General features: G+C 46.1%; 1 protein-coding gene across 3 annotated transcripts in view; it reads left to right on the forward strand.

The window, feature by feature from the left end:
• Positions 1 to 22,166, forward strand: part of LOC135819292 (sushi, von Willebrand factor type A, EGF and pentraxin domain-containing protein 1-like) — a 94,311-nt gene that overhangs the window by 65,481 nt on the left and 6,664 nt on the right. For 2 of the 3 annotated variants that reach the window (XM_065332464.1, XM_065332465.1), the window contains exons 6-17: positions 426 to 605; positions 1,028 to 1,228; positions 2,120 to 2,305; positions 5,302 to 5,490; positions 7,623 to 7,802; positions 8,241 to 8,426; positions 10,318 to 10,503; positions 11,292 to 11,480; positions 14,337 to 14,522; positions 16,763 to 16,951; positions 20,697 to 20,885; positions 21,306 to 21,488. In XM_065332464.1, the coding sequence (XP_065188536.1) occupies positions 426 to 605; positions 1,028 to 1,228; positions 2,120 to 2,305; positions 5,302 to 5,490; positions 7,623 to 7,802; positions 8,241 to 8,426; positions 10,318 to 10,503; positions 11,292 to 11,480; positions 14,337 to 14,522; positions 16,763 to 16,951; positions 20,697 to 20,885; positions 21,306 to 21,488 (2,244 nt within the window). The remainder of the gene's footprint in view (positions 1 to 425; positions 606 to 1,027; positions 1,229 to 2,119; positions 2,306 to 5,301; positions 5,491 to 7,622; positions 7,803 to 8,240; positions 8,427 to 10,317; positions 10,504 to 11,291; positions 11,481 to 14,336; positions 14,523 to 16,762; positions 16,952 to 20,696; positions 20,886 to 21,305; positions 21,489 to 22,166) is intronic. The other variant, XM_065332466.1, reaches the window with a different exon arrangement.

Below are 22,166 nucleotides of genomic sequence, written 5' to 3' on the forward strand. Positions count from 1 at the left end.
GTTGGTCAGGAGGTATTCTGCTCCCGACCTTCCATATCCAGTCTTATCCATGAACTTTGCAGCTTGCAGGTAGCTATTAGAGCTTTGCAAAGTGATGATGATCCATGATAGTACTGTCAAGAACCGGTGAATACATTCAAATCATTGGAGAGCGTGCGAGGTTGGCCGCACACAACTCTGTCCATGGGTACTGTGCATTGTTTGAGCAGTGTGTACTCTTTGTGTGGTGCAAAAGAAATTTGTGAATGGAGCCAGTGATATGCACTTGGTCAGTGACACTTTCTCTTCATAAAAATCTTATTGCAATGTTTACCTCCCTGTGCATTACTTGGAGTGCTTATGTTTCTAAGTCTTGTTTTTCTTGATTTTTAATGCATCTTTTCATGTGTCTTGGTGGTTGTCAATCTTTTCCCAATACTTGATAGCTCAACCTAATTATTGTTCAAGTAAGATCACAGTAAGCAATGGAAATGTAACCGTGTTGGGAGTCAGCATTGGCAGTGTCGCAAATGTGACCTGTGCGGAAGGTTATCGTGCACCCAATAAAGTGACATGCGTTGGACACACTGCTACAAACGGCAAGTGGGATAATGCAGAGTGCACAAGTAAGTTACAGATTCTCCTTTTTCTTTCATTCTTTTTTAGAACATTTAGTACCTCCCATGTCCAGTACCCTACCTCAACCTGGCAACTTACCGGCAGAAACTGAGCCTTTGCATACGAAAAGTCCATGACTCAGCCCTCGAGATCCTGTGAAAATATTTCATTTATTGGAGAGCATGTGAATTATGTATTTGTTTGAGCACATTTTGAGCACATTTTGAGCCCCTTTTGAGGACATTTTGAGCTGTGAAGGTTGACTCCTATGAACGTTCTGGAAGGCGGGAAGCTGTTACTGACAGGAGACGGAAATAGGAGCTTGGATAATGTTCTCTGATTGAGCTGTTTTTCTCCCTGTGTCTTTTCTTTGCCTTCATTTACGTATTCTTCTCGGTGTCTTGATGGATGCCTTTCCAATACTTGATAGAAATTGCTTCATATTGCTCAAGTGAGTTCGCAAATGGAGCGATTGATGCGAACATTACTCACATCGGAGGAGTGGTAAATTTTAAGTGTAATTATGGTTACGTCAGTGACGATGACGACCAAGGATCTGGAGGCACCCCACTTACATGCATTGCATCGAATACTACGCACGGTGTGTGGGAAAATCTACCAAGTTGTAGTGGTGAGTGACGTATTATTTTGATCATTGTTTTTTTGTGGGAAAAATTGGAGGTGTATCCAATTTCGAAAGAAGTGTCCGCAACAACACAATCCACACAGTCAAGTTAAGCCAATCCAATAGCATGTGGGCTTTGAGTAGCAAAGCCTAGTTAGCCCTGGCACACGCACCATACTAGCAAAATTATGGCTGTAAATGCGCCTCAGAATTCCGACAACCAATTACAAGGTGCATTGGTGCATCCAGCCCCGCAGGTTCTGACACCACCGTCGCCAGCGGGTGACATCGAATAGCGGCAGCAAATTGCTGTCTGTTGAAATAGTCGGTCAAGTCAAGAGTTAAAAGAGTCAGTCAAGAGCTGCGACATTGGAGGCGAAGAAGAAGACGCGATGGTCAACAAATCCGCGATCTGCTATCAAGAGTCATCTGTCTGTTAGTGATAGTTGTCGTGATTTATACAGAGATGTTTTCTCAGTTGTGGCCCGTAGCAGATCTGTATTGCATTTGTCTGTTTTGGAGGCGTTGTATTATTCGGAAGTTGTCCCCTGAACTGTGTGTTCAGAAGGTAAATTGTTTTGTCTCTACTCTCTGTGTGGTTCGAAAGAAATTTGTGATTTAAGCCAGTGATATGCACTTGGTCAGTTTCACATTTCTTCATAAAAATCAAATTGCACTGTTTATCCTCGTTGTGCATTATTTTGTGTGTCTTCATGCGTCTTTCTCGGTGTTGGGGTGTATGTCCATTTAACTTATAGCGCAAAGTACACAAACACCCGATAGACATTATTTGAGTAATTCAACCGGGGTACTTCTGTCTCTGTCTTGTTGTGCTTGCTTCCATTAAAACTTTCTCGGTGTCTTGGTGGATGTCAATCTTGTACCAATACTTCATAGCTCAACCTAATTATTGCTCAACTGCCATCTCAGTACTCAATGGAAGGGTAATGTTGGTGGGAGGCAGCATTGGCAGTATTACAATTGTTACCTGCAATAATGGTTATCAAGCACCCATTAATAACCAAGCGACATGCGTTGCACACACTGCTACGGCCGGCAGGTGGGATAACCTAGAGTGCAAACGTGAGTTACCAAATGTGTCTGCCCTGTAGTATATTTGGTGTACTTCTACCCAGATCCCCTGTACCCACTTCCCTCCCTCGCCTGGCCAACTCGAAGAGGGGTGTTAGCTCCCGGCTAAACGAAGTCCCCTCACACTTCCAGCACACAGGGGTCTTGTAGTATTGAATTATTATATGGATGGAGTATTCAGACCAGAGAGTAGACAAGAACGAAGACACAACTAGAACTAGAGAACCACTGGAGCATGCACTCTTCTATACGTGAGTGGCTCTCATTACTACGGTGAAGGAGCGGGAAATACGAATAGTGAGGTTTGTACGGTTTTAGTACAAATACACCTATTACACTGTGCCCCCCCCCCCTAGCAATAATTCACGTCCACGGGAATGAACAAAATATCTAGGAAACAAACAAAAGAAAACAAACAAAATAATAAGATCAGTCCTGGACATAGTCAGCTGGTCAAGCAGGTGCAGTGCGAACACGGCCAGAATGATGAGGAACAGGAGAAGAAGCACTAGCGTATTTTCCGGTTGTAAGTCGACCTTTTACGACTAAGAATAAAAGGAGAAAGGGTGGGGTCGACTTACAACCGGGATTTGACTTATAACCAGAACTATCAGTATCTACCAAAAATGACCTGCACTGCATGCACGAGAGCACCATGTGTACACATTTTTGCCAGTTTATTGGCCAAGCTGCAGGAGATAGACTGCAGGAGATAGACTTGGCTTGACACTGTTGACAGATGCGTCAACTCTGCTCCTGTCTAACAGGTTCAGGGAAGATGCGAGCTGTGTTTCTTATTATTATTATTATTGGCCTTTTTCAAGGATTGGGAAGTTATACTCTCCAATAAGGAATGTTTACATGATTTGTTGATTTGTTAGTAGCAGGGAGTGGTTAGTAGTGCTTCGTTGGGTGAACACTTTAAAACGCAGAATTGAGACCTCCAGATATGGGGGTAGACCTATAACCAGGGTCGACCTATAACCGGGGTCGACCTATAACCGGGGTCGACCTATAACCGGGGTCAACTTACAACCGATAAAATACGGTAACTGTACCAGAATCAACAAGAGCAACGACAGGAGTCGAAGACGAAAGACAAACATCCACGTGCACAGAAATGGGTGAGATAGCACATACACATACACATACCTCCTTGAGGGGCTCCACTAGGACGATTGACGGCGGCCCCGTGTCACCAGTCAAACCTATTTTTTTGACGAGTGTGGGCAAGACGCCATTAAGTGGCCCTCTTCACCACAGCCATGGCACACTTCACGTACAGGCCTGGCAAAACTCTTGCCACGACCACGGCTAGGCGCACCAGCACCACGAGCAACAAAACGGACATGATCTTGCTGGGGTCGGGTGGGGCGATACAGGCTCACGCTCTCCATCTTTGCCTCCAAAGCAGAGAGGTGCGAATCAAACTTTGACAAAACAAAGCCAACTCGTCTCGCTCGGATTCAGATCTCAGTGGACCTGAGGTGTAGGTGTCACGACCACTGCCGGTAGTGCAACCGGGCTTCTCTTCCGGAGCCATGGCAACACCAGCAAATATGGGCTGTGCGTACTGAGTAGGTACAGTGCAGGCCTGCTCGTGAGCACCTACCTCGATGGCCTTTTGGACTGCCGCATCCAAATTAGTTGGGCGAGGTGACGCCAACGCCAAGCGCAAATACTTTGAAGCCCGCCCATCAATAAATATTTCAAAAGCACCGATTCAAGCAGGGGGCCTTGTTGTCCTGGATAAGCTCACCGAGCGAGCAGACGAAGTTCCGTGGGATATCCGCGTTCAGTTTTACTGGCCAGCTTCACTCGCTGGCAAAGACTGGCCTCGTGCATCAGGGTGGCTCAAGACGGACATGAAGTGCCTCGACCGCGTGGGAAAAGTTCATTTCAGGCGTGTGGGTTATGATTTCTGTAAATATCTCGTGAGTTGTACCAACAAGGCGAGCAGGTAGTATGCGTAGCTTTTGGTAGTCATCGTACCCACTTAGTTCGCATGTGTGGATGAAGTACCTCATGTACGTGCAGAAATCCTGGCCGGGCTGATTGCCAAATGTTTCAGGAAGTAAGACAGGCTTCGGCAGTGGACGTGCATGTGAATGTGGTGTCTCTGTGTCCTGCAAGCAAAAATGATGAGACAACCCTTGTACCGGTGAACTCTTGCGCTCTTCAGCCATACTCATGTCGCAACCTGCTTCAGCGAAGCTACGTTCTAGCTTTTCCTGTCTCTTGGATTTTGCTGAACTTTTTTGTATTTTTGAATTTTTGAAAAAAATCTGCAGATTTTTTCCCGTGGACTCGATCGGCGAATCGATCTACATCTACAATTACGTAGCCTATCGTGCATAGCGGCAAACAACTAAATTTGGCAGAGACAATTCCAAATAGGCAACTACTCTACGGACACAGTGTAGACTTTATACCCAGCTATCCTAACAGATTATGGACAGTATGCAAGAAACACACCTGCAAAATTTGAGCGAACTTGAAGAGATCGACTTGCACAGATTTTCTGGTTTTCTCAGACATGCTCTCTTTATGGCCTAATTGGGATGCTGATGCGACTGATGCGTCAGTGCAAGAGTAGATAAACAAGAGTGTGCAACTCCCGGATCCGTGCGGATAAGTTTGCCCACGGCGGAATTTCTTGTTGACGTAATCGTTTCGACCACCCACGCGCTGCTAGTCTTTTGGAAAGTTTTGCCTCGTGCACTTGGCCGGGCTAACATTACAATGTCGGTGCCCAGCACGTGCTCTCACACGGCTCTGCGGCAAGAAGCGCGTTTTTTTCTGAAAAAAGGTGACGTCAAAAAAATTCCGCCGTGGGCGGGGGGGGGGTGGGTGGGGGGTATCAGGAGATTGTGCAGGAGAGATCTGGAGTTGCACACTCTTGTTTATCTACTCTTGGTCTGTGTCTTGTTTTTCTTGCTTTCATGCATCTTTTCCGGTTTCTTAACGGATGTCTCAATACTTAATAGCTATCGAGGATTATTGCCCAAGTACGATCACAGTAAGCAATGGAAACGTATCCTTGTTCCATGGATCCACTGACCGTCTTGCATGGGTGACCTGTGAGTATGGATACCTGCCACAGAAAAGCACACCAATGACATGCGGTGTATACAATGCTACTCATGGCCAGTGGGAAGATCTGCTGGAGTGCAAGTGTGAGTGACAGAATTCTTTTACTGTGTATAAAAGCAAAATTGGGGTATTCGTATCTGGATCCCCCCCCCCCTCTGTCCAGTCCTCTGCCTCAACCTGGCAACTTGCAGGCAGATATTGAGCCTTTGCATATTGATGGGCCAGGACACACAGCTGCTTGAATGCCGCCAGATTATTTACAATCATATGGGGCCATTCAACGAGGTTTTCCCTGACTATTTTGTAAACAAGCGGATCCATACAGTTTGCTCCAACTACTTAAACCCGCCATACCCTTAATTAATTAGATAAACCTCCATCGGGATCAATTTGGAACAAAATAATAACACATACGTATATGTCCACACACATGCACAAACACACAAACATACACACACACACACAGCGGGAGGGGTTCAAGGGGTACGGACGACCCCCCCCCCCCCCCCCTACCCCCCTCGGCCTCCAGATTCTTGTCTAGCACTGCACGTGCATACGCATAGAGTACCGATATCGTGATATCTATGCGCCGCAACGCTACATGCATGCAGTGCGCATACTTATAGCTATACCGCGTACCGCAACATGCCCAACATGCATGCACGTGGTGTCCGCGGTTGCGGTGTCGCGTGATCGACCGCGAAAAGACGGAGAGTGTTGAAGTCCTTCCTCCTCACCTGGCAAAAATGTCAAGGAGGCGAGCGTTTTCAGATGGTTTTCAGAAGGTAAATTGTTTTGTCTCTACAGTTGTTGGCGCTAATCCTCGTGAAAGTGTCAGGAAATACTGCTCCTCATCGATGTTTTAGTCATCTCTTCACCTTCACCCTGTTTGTGACCAGTTCTACTGAGTGTGATTCACATGTGCATGTATAAGTGTGAGGTTTCCATCTATGCTTTGCTTCAGCTCTATAGGTTACTGTACCGCATTTCCCACGATATAAGTCGCACCTTTTTACACTAAAATTCAAGGGTAAAAAGGGGGTGCGACTTACAATCGAGAGTGACTTACTGCTGACTTACTGCCAAAGTCAATATGTCAAATCAAAATTGCTCACACCTGAAAATGGGGGTGCAACTTATAATCGAGAAGGGAACGAAATACCCATGATAAGAAGGGACGGAAAATGTCCGATTACTGGATTATTAACCCTTTACCGTTTTAGGTATTTGTACAGCAAAAACTGACCGTCATTGCTCGTGCCGTAACTCTGTCCATGAGTACTGTGCATTGTTTGAGCAGTGTGTACTCTTTGTGTGGTGCGAAAGAAATTTGTGAATGGAGCAAGTGATATGCACTTGGTCAGTGTCACTTTTTCTTCAGAAAAATCTTATTGCAATGTTTACCTCCCTTTGCATTACTTCGTGTGTCTTCATGCGTCTTTCTCGGCGTTATGGTGAATGTCAATTTATTGCCTTTAACTTATAGCTCAAAATACAATTTATACAAAAGAGAAAGACCAAGGAACTACAAGTTACGCTATACTTTCCACTAACACCACCAGTCCAGTTACTAAACAATCAGCTCATGCGATAACATTGCACGACACTGACCGATGGTACTGACGTTCTACAACTAACTGGCTAACAGCTAAAGCACATCTTGGATGTGCACTCCAACAGACTTCCAACTTGGAAGGTTCTAAGTTATAGACATAACATAGCTCCTTGGTCGTTTCTCTTTTGTATAAATTAAACCTTGGCTCTCCATCCGAGTCCATTCAAAATACAATAATAATATTTCGCTCCTGCGCTTGCAGCAGTTGAGCACTCTTGCGTGGGTTAGTGCCTTTGCTGTTTGCGTTATGCAGAGCTCACTGACTTGTGCCTTTGCTGTTTGCGTTATGCAGAGCTCACTGACTTGTCAGTTTGAGCACTCTGGCAAGGTACTTTCGGGCCTGGTTTAAATCTGGCTTTGGAAAATTTATTATTCATTGTTACAGTACCAGGTTCGGCCTCATTTCCTCTGTGCTGCGCTGATGAGTCCACAAAGGACGAAACAGTTCTGTCCGCAGATTGAGCAACTCAAGTACACAAATACCCACTAGATAATTAAGTAGATCAACCGGGGTGCTTATGTCTCTAAGTCTTGTTTTTTCTTGCTTTCATGCATCTTTTCATGTGTCGTGATGGACGTCTATGTACCAATACTTGATAGCTCAACCTAATTACTGTTCCAGTACGATCACAGTAAGCAATGGAAATGCAACCGTGTTGGGAGACAGCATTGGCAGTGTCGCAAATCTTAACTGTGAACAAGGCTATCGTGCACCCAATAAGGTGACATGCGTTGGACACACTGCTACGAACGGCAAGTGGGATAATGCAGAGTGCACAAGTAAGTTACAGATTTTCCTTTTACTTTCATTCTTTTTTAGAACATTTAGGATCTCCCATGTCCAGTACCCTGCCACAACCTGGCAAATTGCAGGCAGATATTGAGCCTTTGCCTATGGACAGTCCATGACTCAGCCCTCGAGATCCTGTGAAAATATTTCATTTGTTGGAGAGGATGTGAATTTGACTGCTTTAAAATTTGTACATTTGGTTTGAGCACATTTTGAGCACATTTTGAGCCCGTTTTGAGCACATTTTGAGCTGTGAAGGTTGACTACTCTGAACATTCTGGGAGGTGGGAAACTGTTATTGACAGGAGACGGAAATAGGAGCTTGGATAGTGTTCTCTGATTAAGCTATTTTCTCCCTGTGTCTTTCTTTGCCTTCATATACGCTTCCTTCTCGGTGTCTTGATGGATGCCTTTCCAATACTTGATAGGAATTGCTTCATATTGCTCAACTACTTTTGCAAATGGAGCGGTTGATGCGAACCATACTCACATCGGAATAGAGGCAAATTATACGTGTGATAACGGCTACGTCCAAGGATTTGTAGACAAGGCACTTAAATGCACAGGGTTGAATGCTACGCACGGTGTTTGGGAAAATCTACCAAATTGCAATGGTGAGTGACGTATTATTTTGATCATATTTTTTAGGGAAAAATCGGAGGCGTATCCAATTTCGAAAGAAATGTCAACAAAAACACAATCCACACGGGCAAGTTTAGCCAATCCAGTAACATGTGGGCTTTGCGTAGCAAAGCCTAGTTAGCCCTGGCACATGCGCCATATTGGCATATGGCTGAGAGTGTGTGACACGCTGTTGTCCGTGCACGATCTGCATGCTCGCAAAATTTTACTGACATCCTGTTATGGTGTCATATCGGAAGACATGTCTTCTTGAAGCTCTCGAACTGTCAGGATGTGAAGGAGCATTCCTTTGGAGTTGGTATCTTGATGTGTCAAAATGCAGTTTTAGTTTTTCCGTCAGCTTGTCCAGTAAAGTTCTTGCTCTCTTGGCATTGTTGGCTAGCTACAGTTTTCGATTCTGTCACTTGGCTGGCAAACAAACCGGCAGTTTTCCAGTCCCACTATCTTCACGCGGAACATTTTTGCCGAGTAGCATGACGACAGATTGCTCACTGACTCAGGTTCCTCCCCATTCCGTGCCCACCCAGGCACATTTTCGGCTCGCAGCACTCTGCCGGCACCAGTCGCCTCCGAGATCGAGCGCATCGCCCCGCGCAATGCTGACGGCAGCTGAGGACAGAAACCCGTGTGGAGAGAGCGTACTCGTACAAATAATTGGTTGATGTCGCAAATGGATCATCTTACTCCTAACTATGATGTCGCGTAGTCGTCGGAGATGCCCCCGCATGCCAGCATCTCACCAGCAGATTGTCACAGGTGCAATCGCTGTGAGAATCAATGGACGATTCGTCTTGGCCCATCTTGTCTCCATGCCCAAGAAGTGTCATCACGATGAGGCACAAGGTGAAAAGAAGCATAGGGAAAGCAATCAACGGCGGGTTACATTTGACGATAACACAGGTTTTTGTTAGTCGTGAGGTACTCTGCTCGCGACCTTCCATATCCAGGCCTATCCATCAACTTTACAACTTGCAGGCAGCTATTATAACTTTGCTTTGTGATTATCCACGATACTGCCCTCAAGAACCGGTGATAATATTCAAATAATTGGAGAGGTTTCCCCCACACAACTCTATCCAGGGGTATTGAGCAATGCGTGAGCAGTGAAAGTTACCTATTGAGCATTATGTGAGCAGTGAAAGTTACGTGTACCTATTGAGCATTGTGTGAGCAGTGAAAGTTACCTATTGAGCATTGTGTGAGCAGTGAAAGTTACCTACTCTGTACTATCTGTGTGGTTCGAAAGAAATTTGTGATTTTAGCCAGTGATATGCACTTGGTCAGTTTAGCCAGTGATATGTACTTGGTCAGTTTAGCCAGTGATATGTACTTGGTCAGTTTAGCCAGTGATATGCACTTGGTCAGTTTAGCCAGTGATATGCAATTGGTCAGTTTAGCCAGTGATATGCACTTGGTCAGTTTAGCCAGTGATATGCACTTGGTCAGTTTAGCCAGTGATATGCACTTGGTCAGTTTAGCCAGTGATATGCACTTGGTCAGTTTAGCCAGTGATATGCACTTGGTCAGTTTAGCCAGTGATATGCACTTGGTCAGTTTAGCCAGTGATATGCACTTGGTCAGTTTAGCCAGTGATATGCACTTGGTCAGTTTCACATTTCTTCATAAAGATCTTATTGGACTGTTTATCCTCCTTGTGCATTATTTTGTGTGTCTTCATGCGTCTTTCTCCGAGTCGGTGTTGTGGTGAATGTCCATTTAACTTGTAGCTCAAAGTACACAAACACCCGATAGACATTATTTGAGTAGTTCACCCGTGGTACTTCTGTCTCTGTCTTCTTGTTCTTGCTTCCAATAACTTTCTCGGTGTCTTGGTGGATGCAATCTTGTACCAATACTTGATAGTCGTATCTGATTATTGCTCAACTACCATCTCAGTAAGCAATGGCAAGGTAACGGTGTTGGGAGGCAGCGTTGGCAGTGTTGCAACTGTTACCTGCAAATCAGGTTATCAAGCACCCAGTAATAACCAAGCGACATGCTTTGGACACAATGCTACGGACGGCAGGTGGGATAAGCTAGAGTGCAAACGTGAGTTACAGAATGTGTCTGCCCTGTGTTTAGTACATTAGGTGTACTTCTACCTGGACCCCCTGTACCCAATTCCCTCCCTCACCTGGGCAACTCGAAGACAGGTACTAGTCCATTGCAAAGCCATGCTCCATGATGCTGCCCACAAAAGCCTGTGAACCCATACCAATCACTGGAGAGCATGTGAAGTTCACTGCACACAGTAACATCTGTAACAGGTCCAAGTTAGCTCCAAGTAAGTTTCAAGTAAAAGGCAACCCAAACATACCATGCATCAGTGCCAAACTGTGAGGATGAGGGGATAAGTCTCACAGCCACTGGCTCAAGTGCCGAAATCCCCATTAGCCACATCCGTGTTCCCCTTGTATCTGGTCACAAGTTCCCAGTTGACTGTGGGTAGTAGCAGCACGGCTGGGAAAACCGCTCACGGGCAGGGCTTGAACCAGGTACTTCTCTTTTCGCAATCTTAGTCTTAGACCAACCCAGTGTACCTGCTTGCTTGGTGTAGTGTGAAAGAAATTAGTGAATGGAGCCAGTGGTATGCACTTGTTTAGTGTAGTCGGATTGCACTGTTTATCTCAGTGTGTATTTCTTTGTGTGCCTTCATGCGTCTTTCTCGGTGTTGTGGTGAATGTCAGTTTACTGTCAATTCTTTATAGCTCAAAATACACCAAACCCGGTAGACAGACTTAAGTGGCCTGATTGAGATGCTGATGCGTCTTTGTCTTGTTTTGCTTGCTTTCATGCATCTTTTCCGGTGTGTTGATGGATGTCTCAATACTTGATAGCTATCGTGGATTATTGCCCAGGTACGATTACAGTAAGCAATGGCCATGTATCCGTGTTCTATGAATCCATTGCCCGTCTTGCATGGGTGACCTGCGAGTATGGATACCATCCACAGAAAGACTCGCCAATGACATGCGCTGTGCGCAATGCTACGCATGGCCAGTGGGAAAATCTGCTGGAGTGCAAACGTGAGTGAAAGAATTTGTTTTACTGTGTGTAAAAACAAAATTGGGGCATTCGTATCCGGACCGCCCTTTGTCCAGTCCTCTGCCTCAACCTGGCAACTTGCAGGCAGATATTCAGCCTTTGCATACAGAACACACGGCTGCTTGAATGCCGCCATACAATATGGGGTCGTTCAACGAGTTTTTCCCAGACTATTTTTGTAAACAAGCGAATCCATACAACTACTTAAACCCGCTATGCCCTTAACTAGATAAACGTCCATCGGGATCAATTTTGGAACAAAAGTAATAACACATACGCACACACAAACACATGCACACAAGGGCGGGGGTTCAAAGGGTGCAAACGAATCCCCCGCCCCGCCCCCCCCCCCCCCCCTCAGCCTCCAGATTCTCATCCCGCACTGCACGTGCATGGGCATAGAGTACCGATACCGTGATATCTACGCTCCGCACGGTTACATGCATGCAGTGCACCTGCTTATAGCTATACCACGTACCGCAACAACGCCGACATGCATGCACGTGTTGTACGCGGTCGTGGTGTCGCGGTGTCGCGTGATCGATCGCGCAAAAGACGGAGAGTGTTGATGTCCTTCCTCCTCACTTGACAAAAATACCAAGGAGGCGAGCGCTTTCCTTTGACGGTCACAATACACGTACAATCAGTCATTCATTTTGGCAGTTTAGTTCCGGATAATCCCGGAAGCTGGAGTATTTGAGGGATTTCCCCTAGTAGGACCATAGACTTGCGGCAGAAAGACATCAGGTGCTTTTTTGGGAAGCGCAAAGCCACAACGCAAGCAGACATTAAATTGTTTGCTGGTCACGAATTGTGTCCAAGTAAGGGAACAAGCTGGTGAAAAGTCACCGTTTGGAACATGCATGTCACATGTCCATGTCAAGTGATCATGTATGTTACATGTGAACATGCATGTCTGATTTATCACAAGTCAAGCATTAGCTGTATCATGAAGAACTGACCCCCATACAGCCGCACTATTCCTCTCTCACAAGTCAGTTCCTGCACCCCTCCCCCCCCCCCCCCCCCCATGCCGCTGTAACTCCCCTCTGAAGAACCCTGCATACACCCATCTACATATGTACACACACACACACACACACACACACACACACACACACACACACACACACACACACACACACACACACACACACACACACACACACACACACACACACACACACACACACACACACACACACACACACACACACACACACACACACACACACACACACACACACACACACACACACACACACACACACACACACACACACACACACACACACACACACACACACACACACACACACACACACACACACACACACACACACACACACACACACACACACACACACACACACACACACACACACACACACACACACACACACACACACACACACACACACACACACACACACACACACACACACACACACACACACACACACACACACACACACACACACACACACACACACACACACACACACACACACACACACACACACACACACACACACACACACACACACACACACACACACACACACACACACACACACACACACACACACACACACACTCACACACATAAACACACTCACACTCCGCACTAAAACATTACACTGCTACCGTACTCGTGCAATTAGAGGCCTCTCTTGAATAGTGCCCTATCTCGAGTAGTGCCCCAGTCTCTAAGAGCCAGTGAAAAAATAAAGCCCTCTCTTGAATAGTGCCCCCCCCCCCCCCCCCGGCTTGTAACCAAGCGCATATGCAGGTTTGGTGTTCTCTTGCTTGTGTCCTTGTCCATCTCATAATTCTCACTGTATTGGTGTTTTCAGGATCAAAATCGCAGTTCTTGTTGCCGTTTCTTTTGAGTCGTGATAGTTTACAGTACAATTTACAGACTTTCGTTATTCTTTGCCCTCTTTGGTTTTTATGGTGGATGACGTAAATGTACCAGCATTGAAAAAATAGTGCCCTCTCATGAATAATGCCCTCTCCTGAATCATCCCCAGTCTGTGATGGACATTGAACAAATAGTGGCCTCTCATGAATAATGCCCTCTCATGAATAATGCCCTCTCCTGAACAATCCCCAGTCTGTGATGGACATTTAACAAATGGTGCCCTGGGGGCACTAATCGCGCGAGTACGGTAGTCCTGAAACCTACACAGCTCCCAAACTCCTCCACAGCTTTGCACACAGCACTTTTTTAACACTTTCGTGCACCAGCACATCTTCTCCAGGCGTCAGGGGCCCAGCCTCCCGCCCATCCGACTCGCCACACACAACAGCGCAACTGAACTAAAAGTTCTACATAATTTCTTGACAAGACGGAGACGAACAGACAAGAAGACCAGACATGACGAGGCAAAACTTATAACTGAAGAAAAGGACAAACATTGCGGCAGCATATATGAGCATGCGCGCAAAATAATGTTGTATGCGCGACAATGACGTAAGCGTTCCATGGTGTATACATGTACAGAAGACTGCACATGCAACCAAAACAATGCAACAAAGTCAAGACTAGACCACTACAAAATAAAACTAAAGAACAACATAAATAAGCCATAAAAAGTCTTTCATTCTAGACCCGTTGCGCAACAAACACCATCAAATCAACACCCCATGCATCGCACCACAACATCCACCAATATTTCTCCCGGCATAAATACCAGCACGGACAATAGCATCATCAAGCTGCCATGATCAGAGTAGTCCAGTCTGGCCACTTATGTCTCCATGTCTTGTTTCTTTGTGTATCTCTTCCGGGCCGGTGTCATGTTCGATGTCAATCTTTTACCAATACTTGATAGCTCAACCTAATTATTGCCCAAGTACGATCCAAATATACAATGGAAATGTAACTAAGATGGGAAGCAGCATTGTGGATGTGGCAACCATCACGTGTAAAACAGGTTTTCTTGCAGACCCTAAGGACAAAGTAGCATGCCTCAAACACAATCGTACGCACGGCAAGTGGGAGTCAGTACAATGCAGCCGTGAGTGACAGATTTTGTTTACTTTGTGTTAACTTTGGAGAGCATGTATCAGAATACCAAAGTATGGGTGCAAGTAGATCTCTCCGATTTGGCTCACCATTTGCAGGTAGGTTCCCTCTAGGGCGTAGATCGACTGTGCAAAGCCCTTGAAAAAGGTTTCTGAAGGGAACCTTCAAACTGGCATACCCCTCAAAAATGCGCGAAAAATCACAGTGTCTATTATGGGTCTACAAACGAGCCACGCCGTAGCGTACACGAACAAGCTACGAACAAAACTCCATCAAGCCAACATTGCCTCACCTTGGAAGAGTTCCTGGGACAGTACCGCTTAACCACGCCAGCATCCCAGAATTTACAGAATATTTGGCACAACCGTTGATGCAAAACTGACGGAAGTCCTGAGCGCAGTTTTTGAATTTTACTGCAAGAGGCTGGTTGAAATCACATGCACCATGACGTACACGTCGAATGACGGTTATAAAGGATGAACGCAACTATAGAACCAAGCAGAAGGTGAAACAGGAAAAGAACCGGCATTGGCAAGGTGTGAGCATACTACCTGCGTGACAATATCAAAGGCGATAACAATAAGAAGGTGACAACTATTGCAGTTGTAGTGTGAACTTTTTAGGGGTGAAACAATTATACCGAGTACTCAAGTACTCGCTCGGTTTTTTCAAAAATAATCGTACTCGCAATAAATCAGAGTACTCGTTCATACATGGTACATGCATTTACTACAGAAATCTGCAGTTTCAGGGCAGCAGTCGGCAGATGGTGATGTGCAGACTGTGTGGTGAACATTTGTTTACGAGTAGAGCCCAAATGACCCACCAACCAATATACCCGAGAAAAATGACTGCTACTCGGTTCAATCAGGTTTGTATCATGTTATTTTAAAGCCATTGGTGTGCAATTTTTAGGAGATGAAAAATACTCGAATACTCGAATATTCGATCGGAGAAAATCAGAGGACTCGAACTCGGGATCTCAGTGCCAAATTCACCCCTAGAACTTTTACACCAAGGTGTTGAATAGTTTCGAGCAGTCAAAGTTGCTTACTGTGTGTAGTACCGTATTTTCGGGAGTATAGTAAGCACATTAGGTGTACTATTTCAGGCCTCAAATCCGAAGCACGCGCTAAGCTCCGAAATGGAAAGTGCATGTACTTTGAAAAGTAGTGCAATGCATCCAACTATTGCGAAGTTGGCCACCTCTGACCCGGAGCAAACCAAAAAATGACTGTGCATGTCTAGTGTCTACTGCCAGCTACACTGCTAATGCATGGTGGGTACGAGACTCCAGTGGTCGCATGGCCTTTATACAAAGTTTAAATGTAAAATGGTCGCAATAGTACAGTCTCCATGATCGACAATGCTCTCAAATCCAGGCAGCGCAGTATAGTCTGGATACACCTTGAATTGCTAAAACGTGTGTCAAAAATAGGGGTGCAATTTAAAACTCGGATGTTGAGCCAATAATAAATGTAGAAAGGAAAAGTTTTGTGCCTAGTTGTTGCACTTTCTGACTGTATATAGTATCTGGTTACAGTGATGGATCTTTACTCTTAACTCGTATCTATAATGTCCTTTTCCTTTCTACATTTAAAAATAGGGGTGTGCATTATACCCAGGTGCTCGCTATACTCTGGCAAATACGGTAAATTGTCTCCTAGCCCCCGAGGGAACACACTGTGGCCACATACACCTGAGAAATCCTATTGACAGATGCAGCGACTAACCGTGGGGGTGACAGAATAAGTCTCACAGCCATGTGCACAAGTGCCGAAATCCCCATTAGCCACATCCGTGTACCCCTTGCATCTGGCCACACAAGTTCCCAGTTGACTGTGGGTAGCAGCACAGCTGCAAAAACCGCTACCAGGAAGGACTGGGACCAGGTACCTCTCGTTTTCCATTCATGGTCCTGGACCCACCCACTTTGCCTACTTGGTTTGGTGTGAAATAGATTAGTGAATGGAGCCAGTGGTATGCACTTGATTGTTGTAATCTTATTGCACTGTTTATCTCAGTGTGTATTTCTTCGTGAGCCTTCATGCGTCTTTCTCGGTGTTGTGGTGAATGTCATTTTATTGCCTTTAACTTATAGGTCAAAATACACGAAACACCCAGTAGATAGGATGAAGTAGCCTGATTGTGGTGCTTATGCCAGTGTGTCTTGTTTTTCTTGCTTTCATGCTTCTTTTTCGTTGTCTTGACGGATGTCACAAAACTTGATAGCGATCCTGGATTATTGCCCAAGTACGATTACGGTAAACCATGGAAAAGTAACCATCTACCAGGCCACCGTTTACCGCTATGCATGGGTTACCTGTAACTATGGATACCTGCCACAGAAACACACGCCAATGACATGCAGTGAGCACAATGCTACCAACGGCAAGTGGGATAATCTGGTGCGGTGCGATGGTGAGTATTAGACTACTTGTTTACTATGTTGATTCATGTGGTGGTAAAACTCACACCTGTTAACTAGGCTTGTTTAAAGGATTGGGACATTTGGCGTTTGATCAGATGGTCTTGAAGTACAGGCTCAAATGATGACTAACATGTCAAAAATCCTTATTCAAGTGAGATGCTGATTTTAATTTGGCAGTCTGGTGTGCTTGGTGCTGTGTTGCTGGTGTGTTTGGATAGCTGTCTATTTCCAAGCCATCTATGTGAGGTAAATCTCGCTTTAATATCTCTTATTGGCCACAGGCCACCATGAGAATAAAACACGACATCAAATGGCCCACTCTCTTCTCCCGTTTAAAAGTGAACACATAGCGTTCGCTCACTGATTCGCCACGAATATGCCCAGCCTCATATTCTGATGCTTGCGACCCCTACAGTCTGTTTCAAAAAGATTAGCAATCAAGTTTGGGTCCTAGAAAGTATGAAGATAAGGGAAATTTGACAACAAAGTACATAAAATGGCTTGATTTGTTATCAAAACCCACGATTTATCCTTTCCTTTTTGGCCTTGTGGTTATGAATGCTGTGTGCTGACCATGAAGTTGTGAGTTCAAATCCCAACAAATCTTCAAGTCAAACATTTTTTCTTCGTTTTTCATTGTTTTGGTGATCACGCGCACGCTGGTACAAGACAAAATCAAGAAGGGTGGCTGCGCCAAACGACTTGTTGTTGGAGCTCGCGTTTCCTGTCGAACTGACTGACGCTTGACTGGCTCACGCCATGTGAAGTTGTGAACACAAACAACACTGAAACTGTGTGACTGAACACGGAAGTCATTGTGCTGTAGCTACGTGTTGTTGAATACACCGGTACACCGATCGATCGATTTCTGTTTGAGAATTATTTTAGTATTTGAAGATCACCAATTTATTTGAATTTAGGAGTCAACGCCGTCTTCTATCAGCTTTCACAGGCATCTGCTTTTCTCAAAATGTCGTCGAAGTCACACGGATAGCTTTGCCACATCAAGGCCTTGGGAATGAGCCTGTGTCGATGCCGTTTTCGTCACATCATGAAAGTAAATTGCATCCGCGGCAGCTCAAAGAATCTATTTGGTCACAATACGAATTGGGATGCATCCCGCTCTTCAAAATTTACCACACTTTCGACATGTCCTCTCTGACTCTATATCGATACGAGGAAGAACTCGTTTGTTGTAAACCAGACGAACATGTACGAATACCGACGTCAGTGAGTTGTCATTTTTCATGCTTTCGCACGGAATATTTCTTCGAGTTCACAGTGAGTTTTTCCAGGCAGCGCTCAAGCGCTCATACGGTAAGACGGCAAACTCCCCGGGCGATCGCCAGGATTGCTAATTTCTTTGAAACTGACTATAAACATGTCAACACAGGCTACGTATAGCTTTCGGCACACTCGCACCTGGAATTTGCCAACTGAAAGAACCGTACTCGTGGCCCCTGTGACTTCTGCCAGCTCGCTGAGTGTGGATATGCATGAAGTCAGTGAACCCAGCAGTAACGAACACTGGACGACCAAGCAATACCATCCGCGTAGACCAGCACCGGCGCAGTGTTGAGTACCGACCTGCAACTACATGTGGTGTCGGTACTATAGTGCTGGCCAAAGAAATCCAACCTCATCAATAAAATACTGTTGCCGGGCACTACGTAGCCCTAGCACTATACATACTGCAGGTCTGTGCACTCCAGCCCTAGCACTACATATACTGGTCTGCGCACTCCAACCCTAGCACTACACACACTGCAGGTGTGTGCACTACACAGCCCTAGCACTACACACACTGCAGGTCTGTGCACTCCAGCCCTAGCACTACACACACTGGTCTGTGCACTCCAGCCCTAGCACTACACACACTGGTCTGTGCACTCCAGCCCTAGCACTACACACACTGGTCTGTGCACTCCAGCCCTAGCACTACACACACTGGTCTGTGCACTCCAGCCCTAGCACTACACACACTGGTCTGTGCACTCCAACCCTAGCACTACACACACTGGTCTGTGCACTCCAGCCCTAGCACTACACACTGCAGGTCTGTGCACTCCAACCCTAGCACTACACACACTGCAGGTCTGTGCACTCCAGCCCTAGCACTACACACACTGCAGGTCTGTGCACTCGAACACGGCGCTACTTTATTCATGAGGTTGGATGTCTTTGGCCAGCACTGTGAGCGCAAACCGACAAGAGCGCGGGCCACAAGTGCGCGGGCAATACACTCTCAGCTGGTGCTAGAATGCACAGCCACTCACCCGGCACATTGCCACTCGCCCGCAACACTGCCACTCACCCGACACAAAGCCACTCACCCGACACACTGCCACTCACCCGTCACACTGCCACTCACCCGACACACTGCCACTCACCTGACACACTCCCACTCACCCGACACACTGCCACTCACCCGACACATTGCCACTCACCCGGCACACTGCCACTCACCCGACACACTGCCACTCACCCGACACACTGCCACTCACCCGGCACACTGCCACTCACCCGGCACACTGCCACTCACCCGACACACTGCCACTCACCCGACACACTGCCACTTACCCGGCACACTGCCACTCACCCGACACACTCCCACTCACCCGACACGCTGCCACTCACCCGACACGCTGCCACTCACCTGGCACACTGCCACTCACCCGTCACACTGCCACTCACCCGGCACACTGCCACTCATCCGGCACACTGCCACTCACCCGACACACTGCAACTCACCCGACACACTCCCACTCACCCGACACACTGCCACTCACCCGACACACTGTCACTCACCCGACACACTCCCACTCACCCGGCACACTGCCACTCACCCGACACACTGCCACTCACCCGACACACTGCCACTCACCCGACACACTGCCACTCACCCGGCACACTGCCACTCACCCGACACGCTGCCACTCACCCGACACACTGCCACTCACCCGGCACATTGCCTCGCACAGATGTGAAGGATGACAGCGACGACGATAGACCAAAGGATGATGAAGCTCGTGCCAATAAAACTCCTGCAGCGGAGGAGGAAAGGCATGACGTCGCAGACGCCCAAACGAGATGCAGTTGCATGCCTGTAAACAACACAAACCAATCAAGCTGGTTAACCAGTCCTAGAGGAGTCACCATGGACTACACCTTAACCGGAACTAGCAACATCCCTCAATAACCGGTGAAAAGAGAAAGAAAAGAAAAGGAAATGCTAATGATGGGGGCACAGGTTATGCTGTCGAGTCCACCAACTAAACCTATTAACACTATTATCCATGAACATTCCAAGCTGGAAGGCCATTGGTTAGCGCTATCGAGCAATGCTCAAGCTGACTTTCATGCCGTGGAATGTCTCAGCACTCCTTGTCAGTTTTTTACTAGGCCGTGTGTGTCTAACCGTTTAAAATCTGGTTTAGGTGGTGGACTTGACTGCATAACGTGTGCCCACATTTTGCCATGGAGAACAAAATAGCATCTCCTTTCATTCCTTTAATATGCCCACATTCTCTCCCCCAAAATGGATTAACTGTGGGCAATAGTATCGTTAGCAACGCCACCTTATGATGTCGTTGCTGCCTCTAAAACTTGGTGTACCCAGATAGATATGAAGTCTGATTGGGATGCTTCTGTCTCTGTGTCTTGGCTTTCTCGCTTTCACGCATCTTTTCCGGTGTGTGTCCCGATGGGTTTCAACCATTTACCAAAACTTGATAGCTATCACTGATTATTGCCCAAGTAATTACAATACAAGCAATGGAAATGTAATCATGTTGGGAAACAGCATTAATGATGTGGCAACTGTTACCTGTGACCTCGGATATCTTCCATCGAATACAAACCCAGTGACATGCAGCGCATACAGCCAAACGTACGGCAGGTGGAATAATCCACCTTCTTGCGATTGTAAGTGACAGAGTTTGTTTACTTCGTGTTTGAAAAGAGTCGGGATGTTCTTCTCCGGACTTCTCATGTACAGTCCTCTGCCCCAACCTGGACATTTTCAGATCTGTCATGGGCCTTTGCATGTTGATGGTCCAGAACTGAGCCGTCGACATCCTGTGAAAATATTTCAATTATTGGAGAGTATGCGGGGTAGGCTGCACACAGCTTTGCACGTAGGTATCGAGCACCATTTGAACAGAGAAATGAGGTGCACTGTGAACTTTCTGTGTTGTGTGGAAAATCAGTGAAAGGAGACGGAAATACGAACTTGAATAGCGCTCTGTGATTGAGCTGCTCTTTTTCTCTGTGCCTTTTTTGCCTTCATTTGCACCACTTTCTCGGTGTGCTGATGGGTGTCATTCATTTTCCAACACTTGGAAGTAATCGCTTCATATTGCTCAAATACATTGAGAAATGGAGAGATTCACACGACCGGTACTCCTATTGGAGCGGAGGCAAACTTTACCTGTAATGACGGCTACAGCGCAACGAGTAATTCTTCAATTCAATGCACTCGCAGTACTACTGCACACGGTGTGTGGAATCGTCTACCAAGTTGCGACCGTAAGTGACCTAGCATTTTCATTATTAAATTTTGTTGGCAATTTGCCGAAACGTAATAATTATTGTGAAATGAGTTGAACTATTGCAGTGTTAATGGAAGAGAGCGTGTGGGCTCTACTCTTAGCTGTTTAAATTGTGTTGGTCAGGAATAAACTTCTCTTGTGTTCACTGCACCACCTGGGATCTACCTGCTCCATTCACGCAGTTCATCTCTGTTCATGACAACAAGAGGTCTACAGTGGAGGCAATCATGTATACACTCATGTACTTTCTCTAGTGAACTCCGATGGAGAGCCAAGGATTAATTTATAATTAATTAACGTGCAATGTTATCGCATGAGCTGATTGTTTGGTAACTGGTGGTGTTAGTGGACATTATAGTGTAACTTGTAGTTCCTCGGTCCTTTTTACTTTTCATAAAAAAATCTCTAGTGTAGGCCGAGAGCAAAATACAGTTCTAAAGATAGAAGGGAACGGGGAGGAGATAATTGATGTGATAAGAGAACAGAGTGCAAGGGGGTTGAGATAACAGAAAAGTAATGTGATAACCGTGAAGTGAGACAAACAAGTGCACACAGATACTTACGAAAACAATCTTAGCACAACAACATGTTTCTTCCGTGTACAAAGATCAGGCTTATGCAGACTGTTAAAAACAGCTTCAAGCACTTTCAGCTG

The sequence above is a fragment of the Sycon ciliatum genome, chromosome 6, assembly GCF_964019385.1.
Source record: "Sycon ciliatum chromosome 6, ocSycCili1.1, whole genome shotgun sequence".
Classification (NCBI taxonomy): domain Eukaryota; kingdom Metazoa; phylum Porifera; class Calcarea; order Leucosolenida; family Sycettidae; genus Sycon; species Sycon ciliatum.